The sequence below is a fragment of the Perca fluviatilis genome, chromosome 5 (genome assembly GCF_010015445.1).
Source record: "Perca fluviatilis chromosome 5, GENO_Pfluv_1.0, whole genome shotgun sequence".
Taxonomy (NCBI): domain Eukaryota; kingdom Metazoa; phylum Chordata; class Actinopteri; order Perciformes; family Percidae; genus Perca; species Perca fluviatilis.
This window is the reverse complement of record NC_053116.1, coordinates 30822159-30842336: the sequence shown is the minus strand read 5'-3', so window position 1 is coordinate 30842336 and position 20178 is coordinate 30822159. Positions and strand designations below refer to the sequence as shown.

The window sequence follows — 20178 nt, the reverse complement described above, 5'->3', positions numbered from 1 at the left end:
TTTTGAAAAGCTGGAAAGGAAAGGCTAAAGAGTAGGTAAATTGTACCCTGAGACTACTGGATGAACTGCAATTTATTACACTCCTGCCAGTGCACTCAGTGGTGAAACATGTCAGCACACATACCATTACCAAAATGCATACAGTCCATCTGTTTTTGGCCCCGACAGGTCTCTCGTAAGAGCCGGATCGCTAATGGTTTCATTGATTGTTCAGTCCTATCATTTATTACCAAAGGGTCAATGCCCTATATCTAATGACAGTGTTTAAATCTCTCATCTTTGAATAAATGTCCCATGCAGATGGGCTCCAACAAACTGATTGGCATTATCATTGTGCTTATGAGAAAGAAGTGACGACCCTGAGCAATTAAATTGTACAAATACATTTTGGTTCATGCTTCTTTAACAGTAGAAAACCACAGAAAAACTCTGGGTCTGCCCTGAAACATTGTTGTCCGTTCTGCTTATGTATTGATATATTCACATATTCACTGCTGCCAGACAGATTTTAAATGCATGTCTCTGTGCTCTGGGTGGTCATGACATCTGCAGATCCCCAGGTGCTGCAGAGAGTAAATAAGCCTTAGGTGCTGTGTCGCCATCATCTGACTTTTATTAATGAGCCAATCAATTCCTATTTGTATCACCCTTTCAACAAAAATCCTGGCGTCACAACACTTAACAAATTGGATGACCTAGGGCTGTGCATGTGGCATGGACTCCTTCGCTGTTTCACTGACATTAGCCAATTGTTGTTAAATAGGTTGTTAAATAAAATCTGTCAGGTGGTAGCAATGAATAAATCAACGTTTTGCTGACGTAGAGAGTTGCAGTGGCTTCATTTACACCAGGGGTCGGCAACCTTTTTGATATGAAGTGCCCTTTTCAAAATTTCTTGTTTATTAGTGTGCCATGTCAACATTAAGTTTAATTATGACATCACATCAAAATTTAATATCCGGGGAATCTGTAATTTTATTCCATAGCAACATTTGATAACATTTATTTCTCATAATCAGGAACTTGTAATTATTATTGTATCTTATTATTATGATTACGGAAACATGGTTTTAGTATGCAGCGTCCTGATTGGTGGAAAATGGGCTGACAAAAATATCACTGTCAAAGAGTCTGAAGCGAAAAGTTGTGGAAAAGCCCAGCTTTAATGATGAATGGACTGATAAGCAGGTCCTGTATGCCTCATTTTCAATGAAACGATGCTGTGGCAAAATAATAACACAACCAGCATCATTATCAAGAATGAAGAACATAACGATTGCGTGATTCACGTGCATATTGTTGCTGCATTCATGCCACCTCAGAATAACAGGCACCGCCCCCCTGGTTACGTTGTTTTTCCGACTGGCAGCGTTCACATGGTCGGGATGCGCGTTCTTCTTCTTCTGTTATATTGGCGTTTGGCATAACAACGTTTTGCATGACTGCCACCAACGGTTGGCCGTAGCCGAGAGCATCAGGTGTGTGAAAACATGGAGGCCACAATAACAAAATATTTTCTGCTGTTTTGTTATGCGAGCAGCATATCGCCAGGTGTTTGTTTGTGTTATCTGCAGGACAACGAACGGGAAAAGACACCGATAATGTTTTTTTTTTATACATAGGCCTATTTATGAATAATTTGAAACATGTTATGTCTGTGTATGTTTCTTGGCAGAGGCATTTGTCCACAATAAACAGTTTATTGTCATTGAAATATGTTCAGTGAACCAAAGTCGCCTACATCAAACGTCAGTTGTCAACAACACGTCACCAACTGGGAAACTCGGTTATCAAAATCCAGCCCGAGTTTCCCACCTCTGATTCCCACAGGAAGTTACATGAATGGTGACGTTTTCACTCGGAAAAACGTTTTTCCGATGTCCATGAACGCACGGTAAGTAGCCACATGTATTTGTTTTGGTCTTATAATGCATCCATAGAAGCTCCAGAGAGTGCCTTTGACCATTCTATTGCTAAAGTGACTCACTTTGCAGTGCCCCCAAATGGCCAAATATGGCTCCCTGTTGAAATGGAAACCTGATTCACATAACACAGATCTTCAGTGTCCCATTGATGCATGTCCATATCTACCCTGGAATTATGGAGAAACCCCAGCTCCAGAGAAATCAAGGTATAAACCATTCTATTGCTAAAGTGCCTTTGACCATTCTATTGCTAAAGTGATGCACTTTACAGTGCCCCCAAATGGCCAAATATGATTGCTCAGCATGTCCATATCTACCCTGGAATTATGGAAAAAAATTGGATGGATGGTTTCTTCAGCCAGCTTAAGTTTATAAGAATTTGTCAGAATTTCAAGATTCCCTGCAAACTAAGATAAACTAATCTACAAACCGACAGCTTCTGTTTTAGCTTGTTTTGTAAAAATTTGCTATTTGCAGAGTAGAACTGTGTTTGCGTAAAACAGCGCAGCGGACAAGAGTGGACTGAGGAGACTGAGCAGATTGAAATATCGCTTTCTACATGTTTATGCCGGTCTACACAGGTGAGTGCATTGATAAGTTTTGGCTTTTAACTCACGAAGGTTTTAATGTAGCCTACTTACAGTAACAAGACTAGCGTTAGTTCATCTGCCCCAGCGGCCGTTGGTAATCCTCTTTGTATTGTTCCCAGTCAGAGATATGAGTCAATCAAACTACCGTAAATAACGCGCAACTGTGAACGTTGTAATTTGGCATGCGGATGAAAGAGTGCTTCAGCATTTCAACCATGATTTCAACACAATAACTCTCTTGCACACATATTGCCAGCGTGCCATTGGTTAAGGTCCCGCGTGCCCATGGTGGCACGCGTGCCTAAGGTTGCCGACCCCTGATTTACACTATATGGCCAAATGTATGCATACAGACTACATGTTTGTGTGTCTTTAGTCTTGGGGTGTTTTTCATAGTTTAATAGTTCCCATTCAACCTGCTGCTAAGTTCTTTTGCATATTCTGTGAAAAAAAAATTTGCCATCCCACTGGCATCTCTTTGTCACAAAACAATGGGCATACTTTTTTTTTTTTAGCTTGCAAACTAGTTGTATAAAACAATGGAGCAGATGAAAGTCATTGTGCTTGTTACATACCTAAGACACAATCCCCTCAAGTGACCAAAACAGTTTTGTAAGGTAATGTTTTTTCACAAATTCCTGCACACTTCTACAACTACTTTTTACAACTTGTTTATTTACCAGTTATTTAAAAAAGAAAACACAATCATGAAATACATTCTACATTGATATTATTGTAACTCAACTCATGCAGAATAGAAAATAATTGAAAATACAGTTTAGATTTGTTTAAATTGACAACAATATCAGAGCATGCCAAAGTCTTAAAACACCTTCAAAACAAGTAAACATGTTCCAGTAGAAACCTTTTATACAAGTGAAAACCTGAAAATTAGCATATGTCTCCTTATGTAATGAAACATTACACCATACAATAATACTTTAGCCTATAAAGTGCCTGCAGCTTTGTTGCAAAATTTTAGGAATGGCCCTTTTGAAAAGCAATGTCTAAAAATAAATGTTTTTCTAAAATTGGTGTGCCTGACCTCAACCCCAACACCTCCAACATTCAACACCTTTGGGATAAACTGGATGCAGACGGTGAGCCGGGCCTTATCGCCCATTGTCAGTGTCTGACCTCACTGATGCTCTTGTGGCTGAATGGGAGCCAATCCTTGCAGTCAGGTTCAAAAATTGTATGTATGTATGTATGTATGTATGTGTGTATGTATGTGTGTGTGTCTGTCTGTCTGTCTGTGTTTTACTGTTTTTCTCAATCGTTTTGACACAATAGTCAAATGACTATTAAACTTTGTCAAACTATATCACTATTTATATATAGGTCAGTTATTCACATCACTATAGTCATTTATTATTGCTTTGGCACAAAATACACTGAGGAAGCCTTACGGATCAAAATAGTCTGCTATCATTTGCTACTGAATCACATTACTCTCAAAAGCAATTATACACTTGTTCATTGTGTAAATCCCTACATGCAAAATAGAGCAACCAACCATCACAATAACCTGTCACACACATATTAGATACATAATAGTTACAGTATGTGGTATTCGTGTAAAAGCTGTCAGATGGATAGACTTATGCTAGATGGGGAACAATTCAATTTCCACACAATTTAGAGCAACCAAACTCAAGCAGGTGACAGGTGAGGATATCACAGGAAAATGTTATAGAGGGGTGGCTGCATCATGCCAAAAGATGTTTCCCTCATTGCATTGCAAGGGAGGATATCAGGTGCGATGTCGATAAAATGTTGTGGCCAAACAGAGATGATAGATTGAATGACCCTTGAGGTTGATACAGTTTTTTCTGTACAAACTTTCTTTATGTATTTGCAGTTGGCTGGTGTGTACATACAATAAGAAACAAATGTTTTGTTGAAAGTATAGTGTGTGCCATGGCTGACATGAATACTTTTCAGCTACCTAAATATACAATGTTAGCAACTGAACAATATTACAGAGTGGGTAACTATCATACTTTCAAAATACACTGTCATTTGACAAGATGCTTTTGCATTTTGACTGTCTTGGTCTAAGCAATGATAAAGGAACATTTTGTTTTGATGACAATGATTTATTCATTGATGGATTTATTTACATTTGAAACGTGAGTTAATTCTTTTGATTGAGGAATCACATTTTGCAGGTCACAGAGTGATGTGCTGAATGTTCTTAGAGTTTTGACAATTGTAAGTTTGTTTCAGTAAATGTGCCAAATCGATTGAAAAAAACTGTAACAAGGACCAACTCAACTGAAGCTCTTGATTGCCCTCTGCTGATACTTGGCCACTGTTACACCATACGGCTAATACACTTCTCACAGTCTTGTTCTACAGTAATACAGCATTGACGTAGAACATAAAAACAGGAGACCAAAGAGATGATTTTCAGTGATGTACAAAGTTTTATTATTGAAGAAGAAGAAGGTGCAGTTACATAATGGTGTTGAACTAAGAGCCACTGTATCATGTAAAACCCTACAGATCCTTTCTTTGGGTTGAAGAAAACATGCCAATAGGTTTGTTTCTTCTTTTCTAAAAAAAACAAATATATATATATATATATGGATTGTGTATGTTGTTTGAACAGTCTCTACTAAATAACATGTTCAATGTTAATGTTAAAATGTTGCAGAATGTTCAATTAGCTTTAACTTGGGTTACTTTTAATAAGAATTGTTCATGCTACGGGTGTCCCTATGAATCCCATGCTTTTAGCATTATCAGTGGCTACAATTGTAAAAGAACAACTGCTCTCAGGCCACATAACCTCCTATATAATACTTTAAAATGTACTTTCACTACTTTTATGAAATATTTAGAATGAAATTGTTTACTTACAAAACAATGGATTTTGGTGTGAAAAATAAGGCCATGTTAATGTTGGTAAAGGATGGTTCTTGATTGCCTTGCTTGCTTTTTATTGCATTTCCTCATTTAGTGCACAACTCGCATAGCAGCAGAGAGTCTTAATGACTGACCTATGCATTACAGGCAAAATACCATCATGTCTGACTAAGTAAGTGTCCCATATGATTTACTCAGTCCAACTTCAACACAGCATGTTGTGTCCGTTTGAGCCCATATTGTTCCCATTTGTAAAATTAAACATCTGCCTTTGTATTAAGTGTGTACATGATTCAAACATTTTTGCCCTAAAAAGAAGAGCCATTAAAATTAGCAAGCTCGGGCTGCATTTACATGATTGGAACTCAAGCATAGTCCCATTAAAAAATTAACAAATTGTAGCTTGAAACCAGTCATGCATGTTGTATTTACTCTCTGTTTGTCTGTACAGAAGAGAAACGCTCATGGAATTTTTCAGCTGACTTTTTGCCACTGTTGTTTGGTTTTGTAGTCTGATTAACGCAGTCCTTAAATCAACCATTTATGTAACATACCATGCAGCAAGTTTATTGATGGGGAAGTATCTGCAATACCTTGAGGGGAGTTCTTCTGTTGTATTCACTAAACACTAGGCTGAAATAATTATACTGAAAAGCAAGCACACTTTTTTTTACTCTGCAATAATCTAATTGATTATCATAGCTAAGGTTTTGGCATCATACCACCTCAAGTCATTCAAAGGTTTAGAAGTTTAGAAGACACTATGCTAACCATGTGATAAGACTGAAATAATCTTGCATTACTAACTCCCACTATGATTTCAAAGTTAAAGTGGTCAGTGTAACAGAAGTGCTGAAATGCACTTACTATTCATAAACAAAATCAAGGTGATTTTCTCTTGTATGTTCCATACAAATCAATGTCAAGTATAAGGGCAATGCAAAATGAAGTGGCATAAATAACTCTCACACATCTACACGTTTGTGTACCTTTCATCACTAATAAATACAACACAAATGTCCCCAACTAAGTTAAAGAAATGTCCCTAAACAGCATTTTTTCTATTTAACCAAGATCTTGATGGATGCAATGCAACTGTAATAATGCATTGCTTGTAATCACAAACAAAAAAGGTGATTAAGGACAATCCCTTTGTTTTTATAAGGACATGTTTTTTTACCATCTTCATTAATATACTCGTCGTAACCATTCACTTAACCTAAAATAGTCTGTGATAGCATCGTCAGCAGCAACAGTTAGTCAGCTGGCTACAAGGTCTCATGATAGGTCTCCCAATGGCACCTGAAGCACTGAAATATTTTACTATGAGCCTCCCTGCCAGGCGGAGCAGTTCTTCCTGACCTACTTCATTCCTTGCCATGCCCTCTCTCCGCATGAGACCTCTCCGGTGAAGGATAGGGGTGAGGGAGCGTATAGGTCAGAGTCTGTGTCTGATTCTCCCTCTGCTATGAAGGGTCTGACCCTGGCACAGAGAGAAGGTCCAGCTGCGGCTTCAGGCTCTGCTCCAGCTCCCCCTCCTGAGCCTATAAAGAAAGAAGGCCCAAAGAAGTCTTCCTTGGCCTGGGAGATGCTGAAGCCGCTGAAGGAGCGCTCTAGCTCCTCGTGGTCAACAGATGGGATGGATAGAGACGTGTCACTCTCCACGGCGGTAGCATCCTGCTGACACATCTGCCTCCTGTGGCGCCTCCTGCTCTGGGAGTGACTCTCTCTGCCGCTGCCCCCGGGGCCAGAGGAGGATCGGTCGTGAACCTTAGCAGGTGGAGGCGGGAGGCGGAACAGTGTGGGCGAATGATCGCCGCTGCCACCGACTGGTGAGGGGCTGTTGGCAACACTGCTGTTCCAGGCAGGTTGACTGAGGGGGTGCTGCAGCTGGTGCTGCCAGGAGGTAGAGGGGCGGCTGTGGCTGCCAGAGGGAGTACCCACCGATCTCGCCACATACTGACCCAGTAAAGGATCTTTCTTTTCCAAAGACCCATCAGAGCACTGGACATCGGCAGGTGAGCATGCCTGCTCCTTCTTTTCCTCCTTCACTTCCTCTTTAAACTCCTTCTCCTGCTTACTCTCCTCTGGGCTGTGGTAAGGCGGGGCAGGATACGGCTCTTTAGAGTTGAAAAAGGCCTCTGTTTCCGAACGAGGGATTCCCATACGCTGCACATACACATTGACCAGGAAATCAAGTTTCCTGTCCATACAGACCACCTCCAGGGAGAAAGAAAAACACACAATGTAGAAAAGGTGTTCCATCCCCAGAATTAAAATAAATTCATCATCAGAAAAACACAAATTACATGAACACACACTCCATTGGTTGACCTCAGCGTAAACCAACTCGTACTACTTTTACACACCTGGAAGAAACATTCATACCTGCTTTTCCACTTTGACCAGCCGTCCCATCATGCTCTGGTCTTCTGCAGCCCCTCCTTCAGCTTTAGGACCTTTACCAACTATCTGGTCAACTCTAGCATTTGAGAAAATTTATATCTGAGATTAAAAAAACACTGCTCTGCCACATGGGTTTAATTTTAGAAGTTCATGATGCCATAATGTGAACTATTGTACTGTTACATGGAAATCATGTATAGAAAGTGTTTATGTTGGAGATACTCATCAAGCTATAAATATGTTTTGAATGAATGAATGACTATGATGATGATGGCCTTTCCTGAGAAAGTATTGATGTCAGTTGGACAGTGTGAATGCATGCATTATGAGACTAGGCAGTCTTTAATGAAACAAAGTGTGAATAGAGGGGACATTTTTTGGGCCAAAATGCATCACTTGGCATGCTTTTATTGTGCTTCATGCTTCATTTCCATTGCATCCAGCTGGGGGAGCTCTCCTTCTGTCTCTCCAATATGAGAGCAAGCATCTAGCACTGTCAAACCCCTGTTGAGTGAGACCATATGACATGGCTCATTAACATTCAGTGAAAAAAGTGACGGCATGTCTCACTTTTTCTTTTCTTTCTTTGCCTTTTCTTGACAGCAGCTGATATAGTGTGACATTAGAGCTGAAGTAACTGCACAACATCCTCAAAATGTTGCACGTTAAACTGTTTATTGAAGCCTTTTCTTGATTCTATTAAATATAAAATATGTAACAGTGCTTTCTCACTGCATGTATTATCTAGCTAAACGAGACAGGTCAGGTGGCTTGAACTCAAAAGGGGTTCTGCTAATCAAAATAATAAGGTAGCTTATAACTGATTCAATATTTGGACTGTGGTATAAGGAGCATAATGCTGGTAACATGGTCATTCTAGAGGTGCAGTCTATCAACCTAACCTAGGACCTTCAGTGGACTTCTTATGGCGAGGTGTTGATGGGGGAGGGGGCCCCACAATCATATCTATCCTGGCAAGGCACACAGAGACGATATGAGTGCAATGCAAAATGAAGCAACGTGGGAATCACATTAGCTAAGAGAACAATATATTCCACACACACAAGACATACAGTGAGTCTGACTTGCTTTGTGGATGAAGAGTGCATGTATTTCACAGTTGGAATATATTTATTCTTTATGTTAGACCTTTAGGGGATCAAAATGTAAGGAGCTAATTTGCGGAAAGTAACACAATGTGAATTATACATCAATGTTATATCTAAAATGAATTTGTGACGCATTCAAAGCTGAAAGAGCGAATCATTTTTTTACATATAAATGTTACAGACATAAAATACAACACATGTCGTTGGACAAATGAAACAGGCAAATCAATGACTTGTGTGTCACAACATGTATCCAGCGACACCACAAACACTGTATTGCTGAATCACATTATACTGAATTTAAACTCATATTGAACAACAGTGTAAAAAATAACTGAAAAATTGCTTCCATGTTATCTTCCATATCCAGCCTGACATTTATGCCCACAGTAGTCTCGCATCGCCCGACTTTCCTCCACAGCGCTGCGGAAGAGGGTCTGGCTAGCATTCCGGGATGGGAGAAAAGCGTGCTCTGGTTTATTGGCATTTCTTTAAACCAATCACAATCGTCTTGGGCGGTGCTTACCGCTGCACAGAGCAACGGCACTTCTGCAAAATAGCCTCTGGAAGGAACTTGTTTGGGTGGAACATGTGTACGTTCAAAGGTTGTTTTAGTCGTGCAACAGAACACTCGGATTTGACAGATAGTCTAGCTAGCTGTCTCGATTTACCCTGCAGAGATCTGAGGAGCAGTTATCTATAGTCCTCATAAATCGACCGATGTTTAAAATGCCAACACAAAGAAAGTGGAAGGTAACGGACACCCTGTCGAAATGAAAGACAGCTGGAAGAATTTCCGGCGGCACCTGAGCAATCCCGGAAGTGTAACGTCGTGGATATAGAGCTCAACAGTCCCGCCCATAGCTGGTTCCGTAAGTAAAAATACAATGCAATTTCTCTATTGACAATTGGAGTATAAGCCATAAAATCGTAACCGGCGATGGTAGACTTAAAACCAGCTACGACATGACTAAGTGATTGTATATGCTCATATAGATGCCAAAAGTTCATGGGGCACCAACCTTGTTTTGAGAGAAATGTCTTTTATTCGCGATGTCTTGGATAAGTACTTCATTACCCACAATCCTGAACAATCCCACAATCCCACAGTGATGCCTCTGATTAGTGGAACCAGAGAATTTCTAATAAGGCTCTTCCGGCTTCTGAACTGGTTGCAGTTCCACTCTGATTCCATATAGGGGGTGCTCACAGGCGAGTGCAGAATGAATGGTACTCTATGGGGCTATACCCCTGAAAATCCACTTTTCATTTTTTGTCTAGTAATTTGAATGTTGCATTCGAAAGGGGAGGCTACGAAAATACACACTGCTGGGTGTTAGATTTTTTAAAAGTGTCTTTTTTGTTCTAAAAAGCCTTTTAAAATGTCAACGACGTCATACACATCGTACGGCCAGAGATACTGCTTTATGGCAAGCTCTCGAGGCATCGACAACACAGCTGACAGGTAGGCTCTCCCTGTCAATACACGTGCTAGAAAGAGGTTTGCTAATGTTTTAAAGACCACGCCGAAATATTCATTCTGACATTCTGGTTCCGCTTCGGATGCCAGCAATGGGATCTCTTGTCGTAATCAGTCCTTCACTGACCAATCAGCATTCATTAGCAGAATACTAGCGTGTATAGGCAACAACGACTCAACCTGTAAGATCCAAAGGACATAAGTACTTGTTCATTCAACTTTCGACCTATAATCCATGTTGAACTTGCAAAAACCACAATCAAATCTGAGATTTGTCAACGGCAATCAAGCAAAAGAGACAAATTTAGCCGTCTAGCTCCATAGAGTCCCATTCATTTTGCACTCGCCTGCGATCACCCCCAGTGGAACTCTGCCGGAACTGCAACCAAATTCGGTACAATGGAGCTTAATAAGGAGTGAAATGGCTCTCCATAGACCGGCTCTGGTGGAACTCATGCTGGTGAGGAGGGGGAGCTGTCGGTACCCGATCTGTGCTGCCTGCACGATCCGTCATGCGCAAAATGATAATCCTGTTTTACAAGGATTTACGACACTGCACGAATCCCAATCTGTTCCACGCTTCTGCCCTTAGCCTCCACCGGGAAGCTAATGTTATATATTTTAACAGTTATTTTTAGGTTTTATTTTGAGGGTCTTTTAAAGTTATTACATGCTGTCTCAGCTAGTGGTTATTAATTAGCTGTTAGCTAAACTAACGTTAGCTTCCTTTATTCAGTGGTGCGCAGTGGTTTATGGGATGAGTAATTCCTTCGCTCAATAATGAAAATATGTATACAGTCTTGTACCTTTGACTTTTGGGGGATTTTCTGTTCATTTTTTCACTCGAAATGATATGTTGTATGTTTATGAGTCACGTCGTAGCTGGTTAGCCTAAGGCATGGTCTAAAACTCTTTATATTCGGATTTTTCCAGACATCAATGGGAGAAATGAATGGGAAATTTACTTCCGGAACCCAAGGTCTCTCGGAGGAGGGGCGGGACTGTTCTATAGAATAGGCTCACAGTGAAAGTGACAGTTGGACAGGTTATTCACTCTGAGATAACCTGGAAAGAAGTGTGGGTCAGATTTAAACTGTAATATACTGTATAGTGAGCATTTACTTGCCTGGACTGCAGGTTCTTAATGCGAGACAGCATGTCCAGGTGACCTGCAGAGTACTGCTCGATCACATCCATGACATCGTAAGGCCGCAAGCTCTCTTTGAACCTCCTCTTTGACACCAGAAACTTCATGATGCTGAGGGAGGACACATTATTTAGTATGAGTAGGCTTTTTTCACAGCTGACATTTTGACTTGTCAGAAAAGCACAGGTGTTACTGATAACATTAATGACGGCTCTGTTGTATGTGTCCCAGTAAGTCATGACAGTGTGAGAGTGAGCCAGCATGATCCAAACCAGGAAAATGAACCAGCTAAATTGTATTCAGCCATTATTTATTTTTTTATTGACACCTGCTATTGTGACATGTCAACATGTCTTTCTTTAAAAATGCATCATAATTGCCCATGTGTGAACATTGCAGAACCATTAAAATTGGGTATTAAAGTGAATACTTACCAGATTGCCCTTATTGTAACCCTCAAGCCTGGTGGTAATTCTTGAGTGAGAAACTCACAGTGGCAGCTCTTATCGTCACCAATTTCCTCTCCTGGAAGGCTCGCCTCTACAGAGCAAAGACAAGGAAACTCTTAAAGAATATTTAATCTGCTTTCACATGCCCAGCGTCCACAGCAGAAGCAAAGCAGAGTTGTTGCTTTAAGCTTTAAAAGGTGCTCAATTCAACTACCAAGTTGGTTTCAAGCCAGTTAGCCAGTTTGTGAGCATAGTGAGCGGGGTTTGTGGAACAACAGAAAAAAGGACTTGGTGCAGAATTGAAGGATAGTGCTGATGGGATAAAGCTTTACTGAAACCTTTTCTGACAAGTACTCTCTTCCCACCACCAATTACAGTCTAGATTAGCATTTTAATCTATGGATTTTAAAACGTATTGCATACAGGCAAAGACCTAATCACAGTTAATCAGACATTGGGTGAGGTTCTGGTAGGGAAAGTGAGGTCTCTTCATGCAAGATAAAGCAGGGCTTTTGGCCATTTTGTCTCTGGGTCAATTTTGGATTATCCTGGCACCACTTGACTTGAACCCACAATTAATTAAGCCTTCCAGTACTGTTAATAAATACTTATCAATTCTTAGATTTGAAATAAATACATGCTTGTTCTCAGCTCGTATCATGCTTCAGTCTTCAGTCACCGTTGAGGGGAAAACTCATAAGAAAAAATTAAAAAGGGTTCATGTCAAGTGAATACATCTCAGCAGATTCAACATGCAGGTTTCTCAGACCAGTGAAGCTGACTTTTCTTTTGATAATTTCCTTCATAAAAGCCAACCAACAAAATATCCCAATGTCTTACTTATTAAACCTTCAATTGCTGCAAAGAGAGAGAAAGGAGAGACATGGAGAAAGATTTGTTATGGATTCTAGAAGGATGACAATGACAGACAAAAAAAACCAAAAAAGGAAATTTGGCCGGCCAATCAATTTTTTTTTTTTTTTTTTTTGAAAGGGGGGGTTTTTTTTTTTTTTTATTAACACCACCCCCCCCCCTTTTTTTATTTTTTTTTTTAATTTATAATATACAGCTAGACATTACAGAGTATATCACCGTCTAAATTGAAGACATGTCATGATGACTTGTCTAACCTGGAGAACTCTTCAGTCCAAGGTCTTCATCCTGCATTTCAATCAGCACTTTAACATGCCATGAGGCGAAAGAAGAAAAACAACTAATGAGAATTGGTTTTCAAATTGTTCAACAAAGATGCAAAGAAATGGTGAAAAAGAGAAGTGTATTTGTTTGACAAAGCGGCCTGGATGACATATGGATGCAGTTGCACCAATGGACCTCTGTCTCCCCAGCACAATGTGCATGTTGAGAAAATCTTCCCCTCTTCCTCGTATGTTTGATTACATGCTGGAGAAATTATATACAGTACGTAGCAATATTACCTGTATGACAGTTACTGTACAATGACTGGGTCAGAAACTTAAAGAAAATTAATGGAAAATGTTGGTATTTTTTCAACCCTATTTTCCCATGCATTGGTGTCTTACTGACTAATGTTAACAAAAGTCTTTGAAATTGGTTCAGTATTTAGCAAGAACACTGTAACCGGCAGCGACGAACCGGGCTGCAATGTAATCCTATAGGGCAAATGCGCGCCGTCAATCTATGTCAACTAAAAGTGCTGTTTTTGCCGCGGACAGACTCAGATTGTGATTCTGTGTCTGACAACATTTTGGAAAGGATCCCTACAGAAATATACCTTTTGTAAAGAGTAAGATCCTATTTGTTTAACGAGAAACTGACCCAAAATCGCCATTACATATCTCACCAGGTCCCATTTAAATAAACAATACTTTTAGCATGTATAGAACCAGCACATTTTCACATGTAAACAGGTTTAGTTCAATCAAATCGGAGTGGGGATTGTTGGAACAGTGGAGAGCCGAATGAAATACGATAAAATTACTGTTCATTTAAAGTGCTCATATTATGCTTTTTGGCTTTATCCATTTCCTTTATTGTGTTATATATCTTTTTTGTGCACGTTATAGGTTTACAAGGTGAAAAAGCCCAAGGTCCACCCCAAAGGCACTTACCATCTCCATCAGAAAACACTGTTCACAAACTGCTCCAAACTGCTCTATTGTAGTCCAGCCTTTACTTCCGTGACGAACGTGCATCACTTTGTAGCACACGTTATAATGCTCGCCTAGCTGCTAGCATGGCACATCCTCATACTCTGCTTCTGACTGGGTAGTAGTCCTAGATAATGCGCATATGCGACTCCCAACAAAGATGGAATAGAAGTGTGATGCCTCACTCTGTAGCTAAAACAGAGAGCTCAACACACAGGGTGAAAAGAGGAGCAGCAGCAATGTGTAGTACAACAAAAATATGGTGTTTTTGGAACCGTACTCCTGGATGGGTTTTCTTCTCCGGAGTTGCCCAGGGTGTGAAGCGCCGGGCGGGTGTGGGGTTACTCACAAGCCCCCGGCTGAACGTTGCTACGTTGGAGTTTACCCCGGTGGACGAGAGGGTCGCCTCCCTACGCCTGCAGGTTGTGGGGGGGAAACTCTCTGCCTTCTTGGAGATCTTGAATGGAGTCCTGTATGGGGCTCCAGTGGGAGACTCCATAGTTCTACTGGGGGACTTCAACGCACACGTGGGCAGTGATGGAGACTTCAACGCACACGTGGGCAGTGATGGAGACACATGGAGAGGCGTGATTGGGAGGAACGGCCTCCCTGATCTAAACCCAAGTGGTTGTTTGTTGTTGGACTTCTGTGCTAGTCATGGATTGTTTATAACGAACACCATGTTCAAACATAGGGATGCTCATAAGTGTACTTGGTACCAGAGCACCCTAGGCCAAACATCAATGATCAATTTTATAATCGTTTCATCTGATCTGAGGCCGTATATTTTGGACACTCGGGTGAAGAGAGGGGCGGAACTGTCAACAAATCACCATCTGGTGGTGAGTTGGGTCAGGGGGTGGGGGAAGACTCTGGACAGACCTGGTAAATACAAACGGGTAGTGCGGGTCAATTGGGAATGTCTGGAGGAGGCCCCTGTCCGACAGACTTTCAACTCATACCTCCTTTTCATGCATCCCTGTGGAGGCTGAGGGCATTGAACCCGAGAGGACAATGTTCAAAGTTTCCATTGCTGAAGCTGCGGCGGGGAGCTGTGGTCTCAGGGTCTTAGGTGTCTCAAGGGGCGGTAACCCACGAACACCGTGGTGAACACCGGTGGTCAGGGAAGCCGTCCGACTGAAGAAGGAGTCTTTCTGGAATTATGTTATCCCGGGGAGCTCCGGAGGTAGTTGCAGGGTACCGAATGGCCCGAAGGGCTGCAGCCTCTGCCATGAAAGAGGCAAAGCAGAGGGTGTGGGAGAAGTTCGGAGAAGACATGGAGAAGGACTTTCAAGCAGCACCAAGGTGCTTCTGGAAAACCGTTCCCAACCTCAGGAGGGGGAAGCGGGGAACCATGTACATGTACAGTAAGGATTGGACGTTGTTGACCTCAACTGAGGAGGTAATAGGGCGGTGGAAGGAGCACTTTGAGGAACTCCTAAATCCAACTAATACGCCCTCTATGTTAGAGGCAGAGCTAGAGGATGATAGGGGATTGCCGCCTCGGGATCCCCCAGTCGGAGCTGGTTAATGTGGCTCGGGAAAGGGAAGTTTGGGGTCCCGGGAAGTTTGGGGACCCGACCCCGGATAAGCGGACGAAGATGGATGGATGGATGGATGCATGGATGGATGGATGGATGGATGGATGGATGGATGGAGTTTGTTGATAGTGATTTTGGGGCTGTTTCATTCTTAAACAAAAAGGATCTTTACTCTTACTCTAACAAAAAGGTTAACCTCTGTAGGGATCCTTTAAAAAATGGTTGTTCCCATCAGTCACTTACACACAAAAACATGGGTTGGGGTCCAGGTTGACAAAATAGGGCCATCAACTCCTTCTAAAAACACACAGCTGGAGAGATTGTGGCCTTGAGCTGGCATGGAGCCACACAGAGCTCTGTGATGTATACCCTTCCACAACTGAATTCATAACTGTGGACAGTGTCAACAATGTGTACAAAAGTCTATTTTAAGTATATTGTTTGATTAATAAACAGTAACTTGCAATCTAAATACCAGATTCAATTTGAAAAACAGCATTACCGAAGGCAAGATTTCACTTCTCCACTATGAATGGAGCAACATATTGGCTTTCTAAAATACTGGACATATATTTTCCTTTTATTTATGCTTGTTTTCATAGACTGCAAAATATAACAGAGGCTTCTTCTTTTCTCATTTCAATTCGATAATTTGAAACACTGTGAAAGCAGGTAATATTGGCCTAAAGGAACAGTTCGACATTTTAGGGGATTGCGCTTATTCACTTTTTTATGCTGGGATGTTAGATGAGAAGATTGACAGTCAAGTCAGTTTTATATCTACGGCCAACAATCCCAAATCACAATTTTGCTTCAAAGGCGTTTATAATCTGTACAGCAAACGACATCCTCCATAGTTTTCGATACCACTGTCATGCCTATACGCTAAATATGAAGTTAGAGCAAAACGTTGTTGTTTTACATGCTAGAACTGCACAGTGCTCAGTTTTTGTTCAGATTAAAAACAAACAAGCTATTATCAGTGAGCTTTACAGGTGCTAGTGGGTGGATTTTGTTACTTTTGGACAGAGCCAGGCTAGCTGTTTACCCCTGCTTCCATTCTCTATGCTAAGCTATGCTAACCATCTCCTGGCTGTAGCTTCATTTTTCCCCATACAAACATGAGTGATATTGATCTTCTCATCTAACTCTCAGCAAGAAAGCGAATAAACGGATTTCCCAAAAATGTCGAGCTATTCCTTTTAACAGCTGCCAACTGTTTAAAGTGTTCCATGAAGATTTAAATAATGTTTCAGAGACTTTCCACCTTAAAGTAGTGGTAGTAGGGCTGTCCTTCTAACACTCATTATTCTGTACTGTGTGGAGTTTCCTCACCCTCTGAGTTTTGGCGTGAGGTGCTTCCCCGGACTCTGAAGGAGTGCTTTGGCCCTCGGTTCTTCTCAGTGAAGCTCCAGGTTTTGGCGACTTTGCTGGGACTCGGCTCAGCCCCGTCCTCTGCCCCTGGAGACTGGACTTTCCCCTTGGCCATGGGAGCCTTAGAAGGACTGGGGAACACCTTGTCCTTCAGGCTAGCCTTTCGACTACAGACAGCAAATCATGAGAAGGGAAATGTAACCAAGTTTTTACAGCATCACTCAATTAAAGTACACAACTATCTGTAACTAAATGTCTTCATCCTACTGCTTTGTTGTTTTAAGTGTAAGCTTGGGAATGTGTCTAATTCAGCACTGATGTGATAATAAATCTTACCTCAGAAGAAATGCAAAATGGGCAATGTCCTACAGCAGAAGGAGCCATGTCCACATACGAGCATTCAGTAGGTCAGACAAGCAGCAGGAAGCTACAAGCAAGCATGCATGGGAAGCAAAGTGACACTGCACGTCTCAAAAAGAAAGAGCTGTGATCTCACTGTATGCAAAAAGTGAACACAAATCATGCAAAATAATTCACCATCATACTGTATGCTCCGCCTCATAAACGGGAATCGGTCAAAGGAAACACACTGTTGATACTCAGCAATATGCACCTTGCCTGCTGAACAGAAGTTTTTAAGTGCTGATTAGGCAAAAAGGAAGCAAGCAAATAAACTGCATAAAGACATTACTAAACAGAAACCATAAATCAACTGTGACAGGGCGGTAAACAAGGATGTAGGTTTGACATTTTGTTTTCTTTTAGAGTAAAATGTAAAAGGTGTGCAAAAAAAGTCAGACTCTATTTTTCATTAAGTGAAATGTTATCTAAAAAGGTCCTTATTCTGTGATTCCTCTACCTTTACTTAAAGAGAGGGAGGAGCAGAGGTGGGAATGGAAGGAGACACACAGACTTGCAGTGCAGTTGTTAGTAGACCTAACTGTACAGCAACTATACCTAATAGCTCTCGGACAGCACCCGCAAAGTCTGTCTTTGTGTGCATTTTCATTACTGGAGTGGTGGGCAGTAGAGGAGACACAAAAAGATAAAGTAGCAGTGGATACAGTCACAAAAACAGCAGTGTGTGCCATACTGTGATGCCAGTAACACGTTATTGTAACTATCATTTATAATTCATTTGCAACCAGTTTCATATCATATCATAAATGAACACACGTGGAATGAATTTATACGCATGCCAGTATCTTTATAATGATGTTTTAGGGCTGATTTTTATACTATAAATAACCTCAATGCATCACTAGGGACATTTAGGGCGTTTACATTTTTCAATCATTTTGGCTTCGTTGATGCATATGGCATACATTTTGGCAAGGATGTAAGTTTTTAATTTTTTCAGATTTTGTAAGTTCAACGTCAGCTGCTAATAAGTCTAATAAACTTTGTAGCCAAAATACAGACACTCAGACCATCTTCCAAATGAATTGTGCTTGAACCTGCATGGCATGTTAGCTGGTTTACCATGGGCAATGTCCAGTGTGATTTAGGTCCTCCCACAATACCGAAACTAATCGGCATGTGAATAGAGATGCAAATATGGGGGGTTGGGTTTGCACTGTCCCTGTTGAATGTTACCTGCTGTGACTGAGTAATGTGAAAAGTTTTAGATTTTATATAATTCACGTAATTTTAAAAATCACATATTATTTGTCAGTGGACACATTGGAAATTATAAGGCTTCTGTCAATATTTTTGCCATGCTTGCATGATTAAAAACTTGTGAAGCTATTAGTCTAAATACATGACAAATTTAAAATTTTCTAATCCTGCTTGACCCCAGAATGTTAAGGACAGAAATGTCCCCATCGAAACCCATGAAAACCACAATTGTTTAGCTCCAATAGCCATTACAGCATACAATCATACATTTTATTATATCAGGCTTTCAATATAGAGCCCTGGCTTCAAAATTGTAGTTTTTCCATATGATCGAGTTTCTTATGTTTGCAATACATGCTATTTTCCTGGTTTCCACAGTTATTGCTGTTGTATTATGGAGCACTGCAGTGTTTGATGCAATGCATCAAAATCCATGTTCTGGCTAATGATTGATATATGCTAGACTGTGAAAAAAATCTAAATCTAAATTCCATCTAGCATTTAGCATACAGAAAATAATGAAATGTTAGGTTTTTCTTCATAATAACAACAATGGCATTATGTAAACAAATTGGCATTCAAAGGGTTAAAATTCTAAAAATGAATGGATGTTTGGTAGTGAGGATCAGGACTGGTGTTGGTTAATAGATTTAAATCAGTGAAAGTGGAAATTAATATAAATGTATCATTTTATTATTTACGTGGGCAGCTTTGTCCTCTATGGACTTTGTTAAAGGGATGCACAAGGGTTAAACACAAAATATGCAAATGGTTTATAAAGGACTAAGTCATGATAAAGTGTTACTACATTGTCAATAATTACACTTGTTTCTTTTGTCAAAAACAATGTGATCCAAATCAAGCAAGTCTCTTAAAGTGTTTAAAATCACTTTTTCCAGAGGTGATGCTGAAAGCCAGAGTATCAAAGACCAGCTTATTGGTGAATATTTAAGAAAGTGGGAGGGAGGCCAAAGGGAGCTGATCTTTGAGCACCATGTGAGCAAATGCAGCATGACCATTCTTGAAGGAGGTGCTTAAACACACAGCCACATCAGTCTCTGGACTTACCCCAACACACACACACACACACACACACACACACACACACACACACACACACACACACACACACACACACACACACACACACACACACACACACACACACACACACACACACACACACACACACACACACACACACACACACACACACACACACACACACACACACACACACACACACACAGAGTAGGCAACTGTACACACACTCCCCCAAGAAGAGTGCCTCAGCAGCAACTAAGAGCAGATCTGAAGAGAAGCCAAAGGGAGGTGAAGAAGGATAAAAACCTATCAGATCACAGACCTGGGAGAGGTTTCTGTTTGAGACTCCTTCCTGTGAGGACAGAAGACACCAACTGTTACACGTTGTTACACTAAATGTCATTATCAACATTGCTCCATATTGTTAGGGTTGAGCTGGATTAGCACTGTAAATTGTCCCGAGAAATATTAAGTCAATCTGCTGGATGGTAAA

General features: G+C 40.8%; 1 protein-coding gene across 9 annotated transcripts in view; it reads right to left on the bottom strand.

Annotated features, from left to right (window-relative positions):
• Positions 1 to 4921: 4921 nt before the first annotated feature.
• LOC120559580 (potassium voltage-gated channel subfamily KQT member 2-like) overlaps positions 4922 to 20178 on the bottom strand; it is a 39223-nt gene continuing 23966 nt past the window's right edge. The window contains exons 10-18 of one of the 9 annotated variants that reach the window (XM_039801404.1): positions 20008 to 20037; positions 17979 to 18032; positions 16983 to 17188; positions 13108 to 13155; positions 12818 to 12835; positions 11963 to 12068; positions 11508 to 11639; positions 7775 to 7868; positions 4922 to 7606 (exon numbers count right to left, since the gene is read on the bottom strand). In XM_039801404.1, the coding sequence (XP_039657338.1) occupies positions 6749 to 7606; positions 7775 to 7868; positions 11508 to 11639; positions 11963 to 12068; positions 12818 to 12835; positions 13108 to 13155; positions 16983 to 17188; positions 17979 to 18032; positions 20008 to 20037 (1546 nt within the window). In that variant the 3' untranslated portion in view covers positions 4922 to 6748. The other 8 variants (XM_039801405.1, XM_039801406.1, XM_039801407.1 and 5 more) reach the window with 8 other exon arrangements.